The sequence below is a fragment of the Neovison vison genome, chromosome 1 (assembly GCF_020171115.1).
Source record: "Neovison vison isolate M4711 chromosome 1, ASM_NN_V1, whole genome shotgun sequence".
Taxonomy (NCBI): domain Eukaryota; kingdom Metazoa; phylum Chordata; class Mammalia; order Carnivora; family Mustelidae; genus Neogale; species Neogale vison.
In genome coordinates, this window is record NC_058091.1 from 208,447,771 (window position 1) to 208,464,122 (window position 16,352).

General features: G+C 37.2%; 1 protein-coding gene across 4 annotated transcripts in view; it reads right to left on the reverse strand.

Annotated features, from left to right (window-relative positions):
* Positions 1-16,352, reverse strand: part of VCAN (versican) — a 139,608-nt gene that overhangs the window by 88,757 nt on the left and 34,499 nt on the right. For all 4 annotated transcript variants that reach the window (XM_044266110.1, XM_044266088.1, XM_044266107.1 and 1 more), the window contains exons 2-4: positions 10,356-10,431; positions 3,773-4,150; positions 29-203 (exon numbers count right to left, since the gene is read on the reverse strand). In XM_044266110.1, the coding sequence (XP_044122045.1) occupies positions 29-203; positions 3,773-4,150; positions 10,356-10,431 (629 nt within the window). The remainder of the gene's footprint in view (positions 1-28; positions 204-3,772; positions 4,151-10,355; positions 10,432-16,352) is intronic.

Sequence of the window (16,352 nt, forward strand, 5' to 3'; positions counted from 1 at the left end):
TATAGCCTGTGGCCCCCAGACCTCTCACCTGACGGTCTGATCAGAAAGCCAGCCGGCATCACACTGCTCAAATCCATCTTCATAGGCGGCATAGAGCTGCTCTGGGGTTGCTATGACTGCTCCAACGTCCAAACAAGCCTTCTGTGCAGCCTCAAAATTCAGAGTATACCTGCTAGTCGCCGCTCTGTAGTGAAACACAACCCCTGCCAAGAGAGCAGCAAGCAATTACAGGCAGGTTCAAATATCCCCCCATACTTCTCGAAGTTTCTTACCAGAGCAATACATCAGATTCATTGCTCACATGGTCAGAGCAATATGGTGATCTTTCATTTTCACTTGGTGTAACACTACACAAAATTATGGTGATGTGAGGAGCCCCAGATATGCCATTCACCCAGGTGTCCTATTCTGCTCCATTAGAAAGTTTCCCAGGCAGGAATTTTCTATTCTCATGAAGACAATCTAAGAAAAAGATTTAAGCGACTAAATGCCACGTGATGGATAGTTGTTCTAATTCCAGGTAGTATTCACACTCTCATGGGAACACTGGACAACCAAAGGGAGTCAGTGCTACAGGAGATACAAAGAGTCAAGGGGGCTACAGGATCAACTTGCCCTACTTCATGATTTTACGCTGGGCCAACTCAAGAGAAGCATGTGGAACATTCACCAACACCACTTCCTCGAAACATAAAACATTGAGATATTTACTTCCAGAAACAATGTACTAAGAAGGAAAAGACACCGGAATGTGTATGAGTGAGAAGGTTTATTCCTGTCCCTAATTTGTTCCTTAACCATGTATTGAGTTAATCTCCCCCACCATAAAGTGTAACGGATATTGCTTATGTTACCTGATATGAAAGTCAAATTATGTAAAGACTTTAAAAATGCTGGATCGGCTACTGACCACTACCCAATGTTCATCATACTTACCATCTGACTAGCATAACTGAGAGTTTCTACTAAGACAAATAAAATGTATATTTTTTTAAAAGATTCTAGTTATTTATTTGACAGACAGAGATCACAAGTAGGCAGAGAGGCAGGCAGAGAGAGAAGGGGGGAAGCAGGCTCCCCACTGAGCAAATAGCCTGATGGAGGACTCGATCCTAGGACCCCGGGATCATGACCTAAGCTGAAGGCAGAGGCTTTAGCCCACTGAGCCACCCAGGCATCCCTAAAATGTATGATTTTTATCTCAAAGGACTGAAGTAAAGTTCCCAAAACTCCCCTGAGTTGAAGCTAGACATTTTGGTACTTGCCTCAAATTCCACTTTGCTGTGTGTTGGGAGTTGCTGTAATCTAGTGGTTCTTGAACAGTGCTCTAGGGCTCAAGGAATTGTCAAAGAGCTCAGGGAAGAGCAGCTGAGGCGTGATTCGGGGGAGGGGTGGAGCTTTGGTCCTCTCCCTCCATTTCAGCATCTCTATTTTTAACCAGAGTAAATATGGTGACTCATTTCTACAAGACTTCAAAGTGAGTCAAGGTAAAGTAACTGGGAAGTCACTGGAAAATAGAAATTGGGGCAACTGGGTCTTATGGATGAGACTTTATTAAGAATTATATTGCTAGGGCACCTGGGTGGCTCAGTCGGTTGAGTGACTGACTCTTCACTTCAGCTGAGGTCATGATCTCAGGGTTGTGAGACTGAGTCTGGTGCCAGGTTCTATCCTCAGTGCAAGTCTGCTTAGGATTCTCTCCTTCTCCCTTAGTTCCCCCCCACCTCAAATCAATCAGTCAATCAATCTATCTACCTACCTATCTTTTTTTTTTAAGATTATATTGCCTAGGACCACTTTTATTTTATTATGCAGAATGAATTTGGTTCCCAAGATACCTTCCACTCTCTTTTTTTCCTAGTAATTCCCTGGGGATAACAACAGTCTATATCCCACAGCCTGACTTCTAGCTGTAAGACTGTCTTCCACATGCTCATCAGTAGATTGTTTCCTTCTCCCAAGACAGGTTTGTGCCAATAAAATGATGGAGTGGGACAGACTAGCCACATCACAGAAAAGCACCTCTGGTAAGTGTCAACACAAAAAAGACCTGCACGGTCACCAAGTAGATGCACTGACAATTAACATTCATTTTCCCATTTCCAATACTGCAATGAAAAATTCATCAGATGCCTTTCAGAAAATTCATACCTCTATAGAACTACTCTAAAATCGTGCTATCTGGTAAGTATGAGATATAGTTTATAATGATCTCTAAGGCTTAAGTAAGAATTTGAATGGTTTTAGATTAGTCTTATGTTGATCAAAGCTTCAAACAGTCCTCTTGGTAATTAAAAATCTTCCATGTCCACTGAACACTGGCAGTAAGGGGGCACAGAGGGGCCTCTAAGAGCAGGGCAGTGAGTATCAGTTGGTATAAATATCTGCAATTGTAGGGATAATTAAAGACCTCATGGGGCTAAGGAGATTAAGTGGAGGATTTTCATTGTTTCAGAGGGGCAAGGGCAAATCCATTGCTAATTCTTTAATGATGAAAATAGTAAGAAGTTGTTAAACTCCTGTTCGGGATTTAAAAAACATATATATATAAATTTATACATAGTGTGTGTCTACCACTACTTTATATATTTATAATTTATTAATAATCTATATGCTTATACAAGATACAAAGGTAATATACACACATATAAACACACACACACAGAGAAATAGAAAAATATCAGTAGAGCAAAACAGTCCTAGGCTAACTGAAATAAATAACAAAAAGGTTAAAAGAATGAAGAGCCCAGGATATTTTGTGGATGCGTGGACAACATAAAATCTCCTAGATTGGTAGGAGAGAGTAACAGAATCTGAACATAAAAGGATGTACAGAAAATTAATTCATTGCATCTGAAATTCAAAGTGTTTCCTTTTGGCTACACAAGAAAGTTTTAATAAACCCTTTGTATATGTTTCTGAAAGGTAAATATTTTATAGGGAAATGGAGGGATGGAAGAAAAATCTGTTCCATCATGTCTGGATATTAGAATTTTGCTTAATAACTTGCCAAAATATTCTGTTTCCAAGAGCTATGGTATTATGTGTGTACCCAATTAAAGCAATTTTTCTTTGCTTTGTCTCCTAACTTAAATTCAAATGACATATAAACCACCACTGAAAAGGGACTAAAATGAAAATGCTTCATCGTAAGACTTAATGTATAACAGCTAGTGTATTACCCTTTGTAAAAATTCACTGAATTTTATTTTGTTCCAATTCAAATGTTTATTAAGTCCTCGTCTTTCTAAGGCACTGTGAAAAGTACCATGATACTTATTAAGTGCCTCATTTCTCCAACATAAGATGGAATTTATATTTCTTAAAAACAAACTCAAAGGTTTTAATAATCATGCTAGGACACCGAGAAAAAAAAGGAGAAAAGGTAGTGTGTGCATGTGTGTGTGTAAATGTACATACACACATATTGTAAAAATTAAACTGTAGATCAGCCTTTATGGTCTTAAAAATTCATCATTGTTAGGTCTCAATAATGAAGTAATAATTCGTATTGTCTTCAGGTATTCATTATTCCCATGATACTGCACTTGACTGTTACTGAGTCAGTGAAGCTGTTGTGCAAAAAGTCACCTTCCTTGACCCTTGTAGAAATAACAGCTCGTTTTTGGTGAAAGGCATGAACTATTTAAATGACTGATGTTTCTTGCACTTGTCCAAACACTGAACTATAGTTACTTTGGGTACTGCTTCACAACACTTCTGAACCAGGTATCATGTTACACTACTGTCTTCCAGATCTGGAAAGCCTTACCATCCACCGCCAACGACACTGTGTCTTGTGTGTCTTCAATCCCATACATGACGTCACAGCGGTACAGACCCGCATCACTGGCACGCAGTTTGACCATGGTGAGTGAGGCATCACCCACTACCTCGGAATGTGTGGGCACTGACACTCTTCCTTTATAGCCTTGACCAATCTTGATATTCCCGTTTTGGGCTACAAGAACAGTAGTCTCCTTCAGATCTTTCCCATTCTTGTCCAATTCGATCTTAGACCACTTGATTCTGAGAAATTCACTGGAGGTGTTGTAACTGGGTGGTAAGGTTGGCAGGGTTGAAAAATGACAAGGTAGGTTGACTTTTCCAGAAAGGGAGCCCTTGACAGGTGGGCTTTCTTGCACTTTGACTAGAAGAAAGAGAAAATACCAAATTAACAGTCCTAGAAAACTCAGCTGAGTCTATTAAATAAGTGAATGGAGGGGCACCTGGGTGGCTCAGTTGTTAGGCGTCTGCCTTTGGCTCAGGTCATGATCCCAGGGTCCTGGGATGGAGCCCCACATCGGGCTCTCTGCTCAGCAGGAAGTGTGCTTTTCCCTCTCCCACCACCTGCTTGTGTTCCCTCTCTCACTATGTCTTTCTCTGTCAAATAAATAAATAAATAATCTTCAAAAAATTTTATAAATAAGTGAATGGATAAGAAACCCTTGCCTTGGTTGGTTATACCTTCAATATGTGAGGTAATTAGGATGATTTTATATATAAAGAATAGTATATAATTTTAATAATGTTTTACAACAAAGACAGGGATTCATAATGATTATCTTTATGTACTAAAAATATGGCATTTATTTTGAAGTATTTGTAACTTGGTGTTCAACAGGAACAGAAAAAGTGACAGAATAAGGCGTGTGTGTATAGGAAAGCAAGCAATCAAGGGCAAGAGACTAGAATCGCAACGCAGGTTTCAAAGACTGGACCAATGTCAGGAAAAGCAGTTGAAAGGCAAATTTATGTCTACAGGTCAGAAGAGGAAAAACATTTAAGATAACTGCCACATTACCTTAGAGGAAATGAAAATAAAATCCAAAGGGGAAGTGAAAATTTTAAAAATGTACTTCAGTAGACTGGAGCAGGAGGAAGTCTAACACTTGAAGGACCCTCATTTGGTTCAGTGTTTGAACCAAAGGCTTTCATCATAATAACAAATCCAGCTGCAATCACTTTGCAGTGAAACATTACCTCTCAATTATATCCTGGGGGGAAATTTTGGTCTGTTCATCCAACGCATGTAAAGTATTATTCTGCACAATGTCTTTCTGTTTAAACCCTTAAACTTTTAATAAGAAAGAATACCTTGACTGCAATTTAATACTATCACATGCAAAAAAAAAGAAAGAAAGAACTTTTTTTTTTTTTTTTGCATGTGATAGTATTAAATTGCAGTCAAGGTATTCTTTCTTTTCTTTTATTCTTACAGGAATCCATACCTCTTTCTTTCCTCTTCCCCTTCATCTTCCAGTTCCTACTAATTGGCTAGACAATGTGTTGGCAATAACAATAGAAATTATGTCAATACACAAGCAATCCTACTTCATGAAAATATGATGAACAAGTTAATAGTAGCCTCCAGATGGAGTGAAATAATATTTCTTAATTAACAAAATGACATGTGTCTAACACCTAGTGTGTTAGTAAATGTATTGACAACACACATCTCAATAGAGACATGCATCAGAAATGATATAGTTGTCAACACAGCACTGAGGATTCAGGTGGGGATATGTCATTTTGAAAATTGCAGGACAATATGGAGATAATATGGACTTTAAGAAAAAAATAATCTCTACTATTAAAGACTGAAATTTAACTTCAAGATGACTGGCCTATAAAACCTTTCATAGGATACAAATAAATCTAAAGTAATCAATACGGTATTTTATTTATTGAATTTGATAGAAATCACTCACATATTTCTAATTCATAATAGTCATTGCTGTCATGCATTTCTTTGTCATCTTACTAATCTATATATAACTTGTCCCAAAACAGCTTTTTTTTTTTTAAAGATTTTATTTATTTATTTGACAGACAGAGATCACAAGTAGGCAGAGAGGCAGGCAGAGACAGAGGGGAAAGCAGGCTCCCTGCTGAGCAGAGAGCCCTGATGCGGGGCTCCATCCCAGGACCCTGAGATCATGACCTGAGCCGAAGGCAAAGGCTTTAACCCACTGAGCCACCCAGGTTCCCCCCAAAACAGTTTTTAAGGCACTTAACAAAATTAACTAAAAATAAAATATACTATTAACTGCACTAAGTTCTTCTTTAAGATGTTACTAAGATCATTATCATCCTGGAATATAGTATCAAGGGAACAATTCCATTCTATTAGGTCCTTGGCTTACAAAACAAATTATCTTACTTAAAGCTAACTCTCAGAGTGAAACTAGCCGAATCACCTACTATGGCTGCTCCACTGAGAGGAAGTTACATTCAAGCTCCCAGCTGGCTAGTTACAGACCTGGGTGAGAATACAAGTCTCCTCACAACTAATCAAGGAATCTTTCAGGTTTGGAATTTACTGCATTCTTCCCCTATCCCTAAATTAGTTTTGGTTCTTTTGCAGAGTCTATACCCATCCAATTTCTATCCCATCTTTTTCTATTCCATCCTATTTCTTTAATTGCTATCAGCACTGACAGCTCTCAGTAATTTCATGATCTTTTACGTAAATCTATAAAGTCCACAGGGGGCTTCCTACCTGATTCATAAATCTTTAATTTGGGCCCCATTAAGGAGATGATGACAACACAAAGGTGGTTTTTTTTTGTTTGTTTGTGTTTTTTTTTTTGCCAAGAAAGGGGTTCTGAGAAGGGAAGGAGTAAGAATTTTACGATCTAAAAATCTCCTAATTTACATTTATATGTCCTAGGAAATCCCACCTTCCTTCTTGAAGAATTATTTAGATGATTAACTTCACCACAAACAGAATATTGCTCTTTTAATGGAGAATAAACAGTTTTGCCACCAACCTCAATTATTATATAAATTATAAGATTCTTTATCACTACCTTAAAAATGAGTTTAAGATAAATGTTCAATTCTGTAATATTTATTACTAAATTTTCTTTTTTTTCACAATTTTAGACATGTAGAGGCAGAAATGAGAGTCAGTCAAATCTATTCAGTTGTGTGGTTTCTGAGAGCATTGCTCAATAACTGTGCTATTTTGAAAAAATATATCAGAACAAAATGATGTCAAAAGGCAAATTTCCCAAGGGTTATTTATTGTTCTAAATGTTTACAGATATAAGAAAATTAAAAGCTTCCGTTGGATACAAATATATATTCATGTAGAATCCAATCTTAACAACAGGATTAACAAGAAGCTGTGTGGTCAAGTCTTTTGTGTATAAAATCTTGTCTTAATGCACTGCATCGCAAGAACTAAGTTCACTGAATCTTAAATATTTTAAGGTAGATATTTAGTAGTTCAGAAGATAATGTTTATAGACCATGCATATTTTTAAAAAATGTTACCTGCAAGAAGTTGTCTGAAATTGTGAACAATGCAAGTAATAAAAATGAATGTTAACAAAAAGTTCACTGTTCCCACCAGATGGTTTGTGGTCCAAATGAGTATAGTGAGGGAGAAATCTCTGAATAATGAATGATCATTTACCCTTCTTTCTCTGTCAGTAAATTCTGTGGAAAAGAATGACGTAAATTCCACCTACACAATTTTAAGATTTTATTTAATTATTTGACAGAGAGAGGGAGATATCACAAGTAGGTGGGGGGTGGGGGGTGGGGAAGCAGGCTCCCCGCCAAGCAGAGAGCCTGATGCGGGGCTCGATCCCAGGACCCTGAGACCATGACCTGAGCTGAAGGCAGAGGCTTAACCCACTGAGCCACCCAGGTGCCCCCCATCTACACAATTTGACCAAACACACACACACACACACACACACACACACACACCCTTGGCCAAATAAATGTCAGATTGAGAATATGGGGATTTATTACTCTCTTGGGTGATAAATATCACTCTCTTGTTCATTCGCTTACTCATAACTGTGCGTGTCTCATTTACAATATTAGAGGAATAGCCAAGTAACCAGGTCAACACTAGATAATCAGTATAATAGATATTGTTAAAGCTCAGAGCTCTTTTTACATTAAAATAAAGCCATTAAAAAAATAAATAAATAAAGCCATTAACCAGGGGACAAGGTATCCATTAATGTTAGTTATTGATCTTTTGAATGCCTAGGAATAAACAGAGAAAAGCTTAAGATGACAATACTTGTGTTGACTCATAACAAATTACTGCAGTGTATCCCACTATGACCTTGGCAAATCTGTTTTATGTGGATATGTTTTCAACTCTTACCCGTCATATGAAAAACTTAATTTCTTCTGAAATCAGCCCCTAATTACATCTCTTAATTATGATCACAGATGTGCAAAGAACTTGAATCTTGGCATAAAGTATAATACAGTGGTTAAGAGCATGGACTATGGAGCCTGACTGCCCAGGTTCAACTCCAGGCTTCATAACTAAACTGCTGTGTGAACTTCTATATTAGCTATGCCTCTAAACCTTTTGATAGTACAGTTTCCTCATCTGCCAAATGGGGAGAAGAGAAGCGTCTGTCTCATTGGAAAGTTAAGATTCAATAAATTAACTATGGAAAAAACTAAGAAGAAGGCCTGACATGTAGATATTATTCAATACTGCTAGTTATTATTATTATTATTATTATTATTATTTTAAAATACTATCAAGGAGCTATATCACACGTGTTTTGGGATTTTCCCCATTGTTTGTGTGAGTTCTTGCTTTGTTTTAAGCAGAAGATCTAAACTATTTTAAGTGTCCCTCAAAGTTCTCCCACTCTTTTCTCTGTTATTCCTATTCTGTTATTACCCAACTAACCAACTCCATTTTCCATATTTCCTTTCTGTGTTCTCCCTTGTCACTGGATGCTATTATTCTTCCCTGCCTGTGACCTTCATCTTTACTTCCCGAAAACACTGAAGAAGACTGTCTGGGCTGTTCATAGGTTGGTGGAGCCCAAACTCTGACAGCCATCTTGGTCATTCATATCTCGGTTTAAATGTTACTTTCTCCAAAGAGGTCTTCTCACGTTCCCCCAACCCAGGCCATTCTTTTTTTTTTCTTTTAAGATTTTATTTATTTATTTGAGAGAGAGACAGTGAGAGAGAACATGAGCGAGGAGAAGGTCAGAGAGAGAAGCAGACTCCCCATGGAGCTGGGAGCCCGATGCGGGACTCGATTCCGGGACTCCGGGATCATGACCTGAGCCGAAGGCAGTCGTCCAACCAACTGAGCCACCCAGGCGTCCCCAGGCCGTCCTTTATCATATCACTCAGCTTTATTTTCCTCAGTCTGAAAGTACCTGGATTATTAGTTTCCTTCTTTATTGCCTGCATCATATAACTAGGAGACTGAGCTTAATGAAATCCAGGACAATATATGGCTTGTCCACTCGTATATCCCCAGATACCCATAATGTAAGCCGGCACATAGAAAGTAATCAAACAATATTGTTAGCAAGTAGACATAGGAATGGGTAGGAGAATGCATTGATGAATGAAAGATGGATAGATAGATAAAATGATACTTAAGTTTTGAGTCTTGAAGAATGAATTGAAGAGGAACTGTAGAGAACCAGAGAAGGAATTACATGTCAAAATCCAGGGAGTCTATGGTGAGTGCTGTTAAGTGTGTAAGGCTGATGATTCACAGACCTGTACCCCTGGGGCTAATAATACATTACACGTTAATTAAAGCAAACAAACAAATGGGGGCGGGGGGAAGCAACAACTACTGAGTATGAAAGTCTATGCATGGAATTGCAAATTAATTCAGAGAGTCTGAAGCATAGAATAAGTGTGAGAAGGAACTGGAAGCTGTCTGGAGAGGAGCAGATCACTGAAACTCAGGGCAGTATCTTTTCTCATGGACTTTAATAAATAAATAAATAAAGTCCAGGAATTTGGAATTATAGAACCTTCATTAAGTAGATATATAATTTAAAGCTGAGAAAAACAGTGCATGTGCACTTACCCAGTTACTTCAAAAGGGAGAGAGAGAAGAGAAAAGAGAAGGGAAAAGAAGAGAAATACAGGTGTGGGTAAAAACTTGGTTGTCAGCCTGCTCTTTGTCTTTTCCTTTTCTTTTCTTTTCTTTTTTTTTTTTTTTTTTGGTCTGTTTGACTTCTCAAACTCTGGCTTCCCAAGGATTTGATAGGCTTTCTTTTCTTTATAGGAAAGTCTTAGAGTATATTGAAGAAGACAGATTTTAAAAATATGTCCAATGCCATATATGAACCTTTTTGCAGTCTAAAAGTAATCTGGGAATTTACTGAAAACCCATTTGCTTCTTTAGCATTCTATTCATTATTTCATTTTGACTGATTTGTTTAAAACCATTTATTAAATATTTCAGCTGAAAGTGTTCAGCACTATAAATCACTAAATAGATAAAAAATTAATTCTTTATACTAGTGGCCCCATATTGCCATTCAATGCCTTAGTATTTATATTTTTATTTCACTAAGCACCAAATAAATTGTTATCACACTCACCTTTATGTAGTGCATGGGTTGCTATTAAGGTAGAACATATCCATAAGATGCTTTTTATGTTTATCAACATCTTGTCCTAGAAACGAAGAAAAACACAAAGGAAACCATAAGCGTTCAGGTTTGTGGTGGGCCATAAATCACTTGCTATTTGCGCAGTGTATGTAATAAGAGTACAAGAACCAGCTCCTCTTAGATTGTAAAAACAAGAGAGAACTTGTAATAGGAAAAGTTATCCAAACACTTTAATTATTAGTTTGACTCTCACCCAATGCAGTTGTTACCAAAATAACCCCAGAACCCACTTTGGGAACATATAACAATATGCATGTGTGGGACAGCCACAACCGGGTAGGCTGTAGAAAGAACAATTGAGACCACAGCCCAAGTAACTTAGTGGCTAGGAACTGGCACAAAGTGGGAGGGGTGACCACAATGTCTATTTAGAAACAGGAAGCTGGTCACAGATGGAGCAGAAAAAGATGGGGAAGCAATAGGCAGAGATGCTGAAAGAAAGGGATTCGTATCAGATGTAAGGTAGGAAGGACCATGGTGGTGTCTCCTGCACATGGTATCAAAACAGGGAATAAGGACTTCAGCAGGCTTCTTAAAGCACAGACTCAATTTAGTTTCTTGGAGGCTGAACAAACAAAACAAATGTATTATAAGGAGCTGTTAATTACAAAAAGACCAGTGCTTGCCATGAGTTTTAAAGCATTTCCAATCATTCTAGGGGTGAAAAAAGAAAGAAAATACTGTTCTGAGAGTCAAGGAACCCTGCCCTGGCTTTGTCGTTAATTTATTGTGTGACTTTGGGGGAGATATTTAATAGCCTGGGTCTCAGGATGGCCCCTTCCAGCTCGAATTTCTATGAAGCTTTAATTATGAGATGGATAAGTACCAATGTTGGGGACCAACTGGAAAACAAAAAGCCAGTCTCAGAAGAACTATAGATTATTTGATCCCCATGGTTTTTCCTTTCTCAGCTACATTTAGAACTCTTCTTTATAAGCATTGCTGGTTGGCTACCCAGGGGCCATTCTTCTTTCTCCTTTCTAACAAACTCCCATTCCATTTTCCTGTATTTCATAGCCATACAACTTAGAGAAGCCTGAGTCAAACCCAGCCCAAGGGAATGATCTTGATTGTCCTAAGTCAGTCACACTGCTCCCATTCCTTTCTCCAGATTGGTTTTGGAATGAGTAGATGAAGCAGTCTTAACTAATGAGATGTGAGGAGATCTCAGGTGTGAGGAATGGAGGGGATGCTCCTGGGAAAGGTACATTCATCTTAAGAACAGAGAGAAAGGAAGAGATGATTGCTTTTCTTCATTGAATACTGAAACAATAGGCTATTTTTTTCTCCTACTCTTGTAGCCCTCTTGTATCCATGAGTGTATAAGATAGCTTCTGGGGATGAAGCTGAGAAAGAATCAGGAGAGCTAGGGCTTAAGCCCTCACGCATTAGGCCTAGAGTAGACTGTACCTTTGGACTTTCTTTTTATATGAAATCATAAACTCCTTTATTATTTAAAGCCAATAAAATCAGGGATTTTTGTTACTTGTAGCTGAAGGCATTGCAACTGACACATTTGAAATGGTGTCCTAAATAACTTCCTAATATTGTTCATAGAAAGTACATAGATTCTGTATGATTTAGGAAATCTGAATTAAAAATAAGTAAATGCTATAAGGATCCAAGCCCAATTTGCATTCAAGTTCAATTTCATAATTATAACAGCTAATCCATTTTCCTTGATATTCTTCTTTATTTGATTGTCTTTATCTTGAAATAAGCATTAGAAACTCTCTACAGCAAAATCCTAAAGAGCATCTTTTAAACCTAATAAATTGTATATCTATAAGCCATTTGAAAACTCACAATGAAAAGCATATAGTTGGTAATCCTTGATACAGATAATTAACCTTAATAATTAAGTTTATTATTCATCATATAATTACTGGGATATGTAGCAGACACTATTAAACACTAACTGGAAAATTTGGTTTCTACATGTCTGTATTTCTTATAAGCTACCACAGCAAGTAGGAAGTACACTACAGTATTTTAGGGGAAAAAAAAAGAAGACCTCAATTCAACATATTCTATAGTTTAAAGTTGCCGAAGTGAAATTTCAGGTTGTACCATAAAAAAAATCTATTAAAGAAAATGCATTTCATGAATATTAAATGAATCTAAGAAGTCTTTTTATAAATATACTCACAAACAATAATTTCCTATTGTCATTAGAGAAAAAACTGTCCTCAATTTTTTTCTTTTTTTTCCACGAAACTTTTATTTTATAAGCATATAAGTCTCCACCTGAATTCAAGTTCTGAAACCTTTACTTATACTCTGCAGTTTGGAGGTAAATTACTAACTCTCTCATTTTCAGTAGCTCTCAAATTGTGAAAAGTAGTACTTAACTGTTGGAGTGAATGTGAGGATAAAATAATGCATATGAAATATAGCTCAGGGATACACAGTATATTCAGTACTCAATATTTCTTACTAAAATTACTAATTCAGATTTTCTACAGATGTTCTCTTCCTGCTTTCATATCACTAGTAGCAAAAAGAAAAGTATTTGAAGTTGTTGGATTTAAAAATTATAACATGGGTTGCCACTATAAAAGCAGGGGATACGTTTATACTTACAATATATTGCCCTATAACTTACTGCTGTGTGCCTTGCTTGAAAACATGTTTTATCTTCTCTGTAGAACAGTAGGCTTTAGAGAACAGAGCTAGTATCACATTCAATTTACTAATTCCTGTAATATTCCCATAATATTTCCACAGAGCCAGCTTCGGAGTAGACCCTTGAGGAAGGTTTAGAGACCAAATGCAGAACCATTGCCTCCATCTCCTCTTCCGAAACATGCTTTGAAGCACAGTGCCAACAATCTCTTATGAATATGGGCAAGTAGGCTAACTGAATGTGAAATCTGTTTACACTAGTCCAGTTGACTATTCATCATGTCATGGTAATATCTGATGTTTGTCAATATTTGGACATTGGTGTTATCCCATAACAAAATCAGAGAAGGTATGACCTTGACCCAGGAATGGATCTTCTGCAACCAGATTTCCTCTCCAAGGCCAGTACTCAAAGTCTAACTTTCTATGTCAGGCTTCATCCTTATAAAAGCGTCTTTTTTTTTTTTAAAGGAGAAAGGAAAATGTTCTTTCATCTATATAACAAGTACACTCATCACTTGCCTTAAGATTGCCCCAAGACAAGGCTAGGGAAGGAAACTGGTACGTTAAAAATACAAGGGAGAGATAAGTTATTTCTTAAATATAGTTACATAAATATATTTTAATAAATATCCAACATCCAAAAATCGGAATTTTCACAGTAAGTCTCAGATCTCTTTTCGAAAAATCAGATTAAACAACTCTAGGTCCATATTCTTACTGGCCAGTCATCAGCACTATGCAAGGAACAAGCTTTCTCACCCTGGCTCTGTGCACTCAGCTTCTCATCCATTTCTACTTCATGCCTGTTCCCTTCAGGCACCTGATTTAAAGAATGGTCATTTATCTCTTTCATAAACATGTCAGAGTGCTTTTACTCATCTTAATCGCCTTAGAACTACATTTCTGTGGCCTCTTCCTTGGAGTCTATGGGCATTCATCCCATTTCTCTAATTTTCTTAAGGCTGTGTCCATGTTCATGGTTGTTAAGGCACTCTTCTTTACCTTCTGCACTTGATGTTACTAAATAAGAAACCTTCTAAAACCTCTTTCTTTTTTTTCAGCACCACTCTAACCCCCACTTCTATTCTTCCCTCTTCCGTGTTGGTCTTGTAAGCATAATCTGCTAGTGATAACAAGTCTGTCTGCATAGACAGACCTAGGAGATATGAAAGCCAGTGCCTATATTTAGCAGGCACTCTAGTGAAGTCAGTGAGAAGAGAAGAAAGTCATGGAACAATCAAGGCACAGCCGACTGAAGCTATTTAATTGCCTGGGAGACACAAGAGACAAGGTTAACAGGACTCCTATACATGAGGAATATCTGCAAAATGGGAAGAGTCATGCCAAGGATGGGCTGCCTTGATGAAAGAGAGTCAAGGTTCTAGTAAACAGATATTTAATATTCTCTGAGCTAAGGATGACTTAAGGATACAAACATACCAAATTTGTCTTCTAGTCTTCAAATTAGTTACTCTAGACAACAATTGTCTAGGACACCTCAATCACAAGGTGGTTATAAGGTGCCTACCACATTGCTCCTGGGTGCAATGCAGAGAGAAATATTGTGGTTTAAACAGGAAATCCTATAAATTTACTTCACAAAAGTAATTGCGCCATGTGAATTTATCACTAACCTGTGACTGGATTCCTGAAAACAGCATTCTCTACTCCTTTTGCCATGCTCTATTTTCATCATAGCACATATCATTTTATATATATATATATTTATACACACACACACACACATACACACACAATATTAGGAATTGCCTTTCTTTACCCACCATAATATAAGCTCTGAGAGAGCAGACTTTGGTGCTTTGTTCATTGCTCTGGACACTCAGTAAAATATGCTCATTTTTTTAGATAATAAGATGCATATTATAAACAGTTTGTAATGTATGTTATGTAAGATGAATGTTATAAACACTGTAACTTAGAAATATAGTTTTTCTGGGTTGTTTTTCTATTGTTTTCTATTAAATGAATGCAGCATCTTTTATTTCACCAGCTCCTATAATAAGCCTTTAAGCTGGTTTCACATTTATGCTATTAGAAATCATCTCTGTCCATTTGTCTTGGGTGACACTTGTACCAATATCTATATGACAATGTCTAGAAGAGAACTTGTGGGTCAAAGAGTATATGCATTTTTAAAATTTTCTAGTAGCTCTTACCAAATTATTTTGTAAAGAAGATGACCCTGGGGCACCTGGGTGGCTCAGTGGGTTAAGCCTCTGCCTTCTTCTCGGGTCATGGTCTCAGGGTCCTGGGATCGAGTCCCGCATCGGGCTCTCTGCTCAGCGGGGAGCCTGCTTCCTCCTCTCTCTCTGCCTGCCTCTCTGTCTACTTGTGATCTCTCTTTCTGTCAACTAAATAAATAAAATCTTTAAAAAAAAAAAGAAGAAGAAGAAGAAGAAGAAGAAGATGACCCCATTTTATTGCCACAGTAGTATGTAAGAAATCCACTTTCTCTATAACCTGGCTGACACAACCTTCATCAAACTTATTTATCTTTAGTGCTGTGAATGAAAAAATAGTGCAGTATATCATTGTTTTTTAATTACTATTTTTTAAAATTACTATTTCTTTAATTATAAATGAGACTAAGCAATTTCTCATATGATTAAAAATACATTTGTTCTTCTGCCAACTGACTGTATTTCACATTTGATTTTTTGGGGGGGGATGGTGGGTTGTGGTCCTTTACTTATCTGTAAAAGTTCTTGTTGTATCAAAAGAGTTATTAGCTCTTTGTCTCTCATATGTTGCAGATATTTTCCAAAGGTGTTGTTTTTGTGTAAATAATTTAACTGTTACTTACTCATACTTATCAGTCTTTTCTAGGATGACTTCTGGATTTTACCTTTTGCTTAGAAAAGGTTTCTCTACTTCTATTTTATTATTTTAAAAGCCCTGTCATTTATTCTAGTTTTTTGTTTTTAAATTTTATTTCAGTTTTTAGAGAGAGAGAGAGAACATGTACAAGCTGGGGGAGGCGGGGCAGAGGGAGAGGGAGAGAGAGAGAGAGAGACTCTCAAGCAGGCTCCATACCCAGGATGGAGCCCCACATGATACTAGATCTCATGACTCTCAGATCAGGACCTGAGCCAAAACCAAGAGTAGGAACCTCAACTGACGGAGCCACCCAAGTGCCTCCCTCCAGTTATTTTTTTAATATCATTCTTTACATCTCATATTTGTTCATCTTAACTTTATATGAGGGTAAGAAATGAAGTAGAGATTGACTATTATTCTGAGTGGACCAATCAGTTGTTCCCAAATCATTTGTTGAAT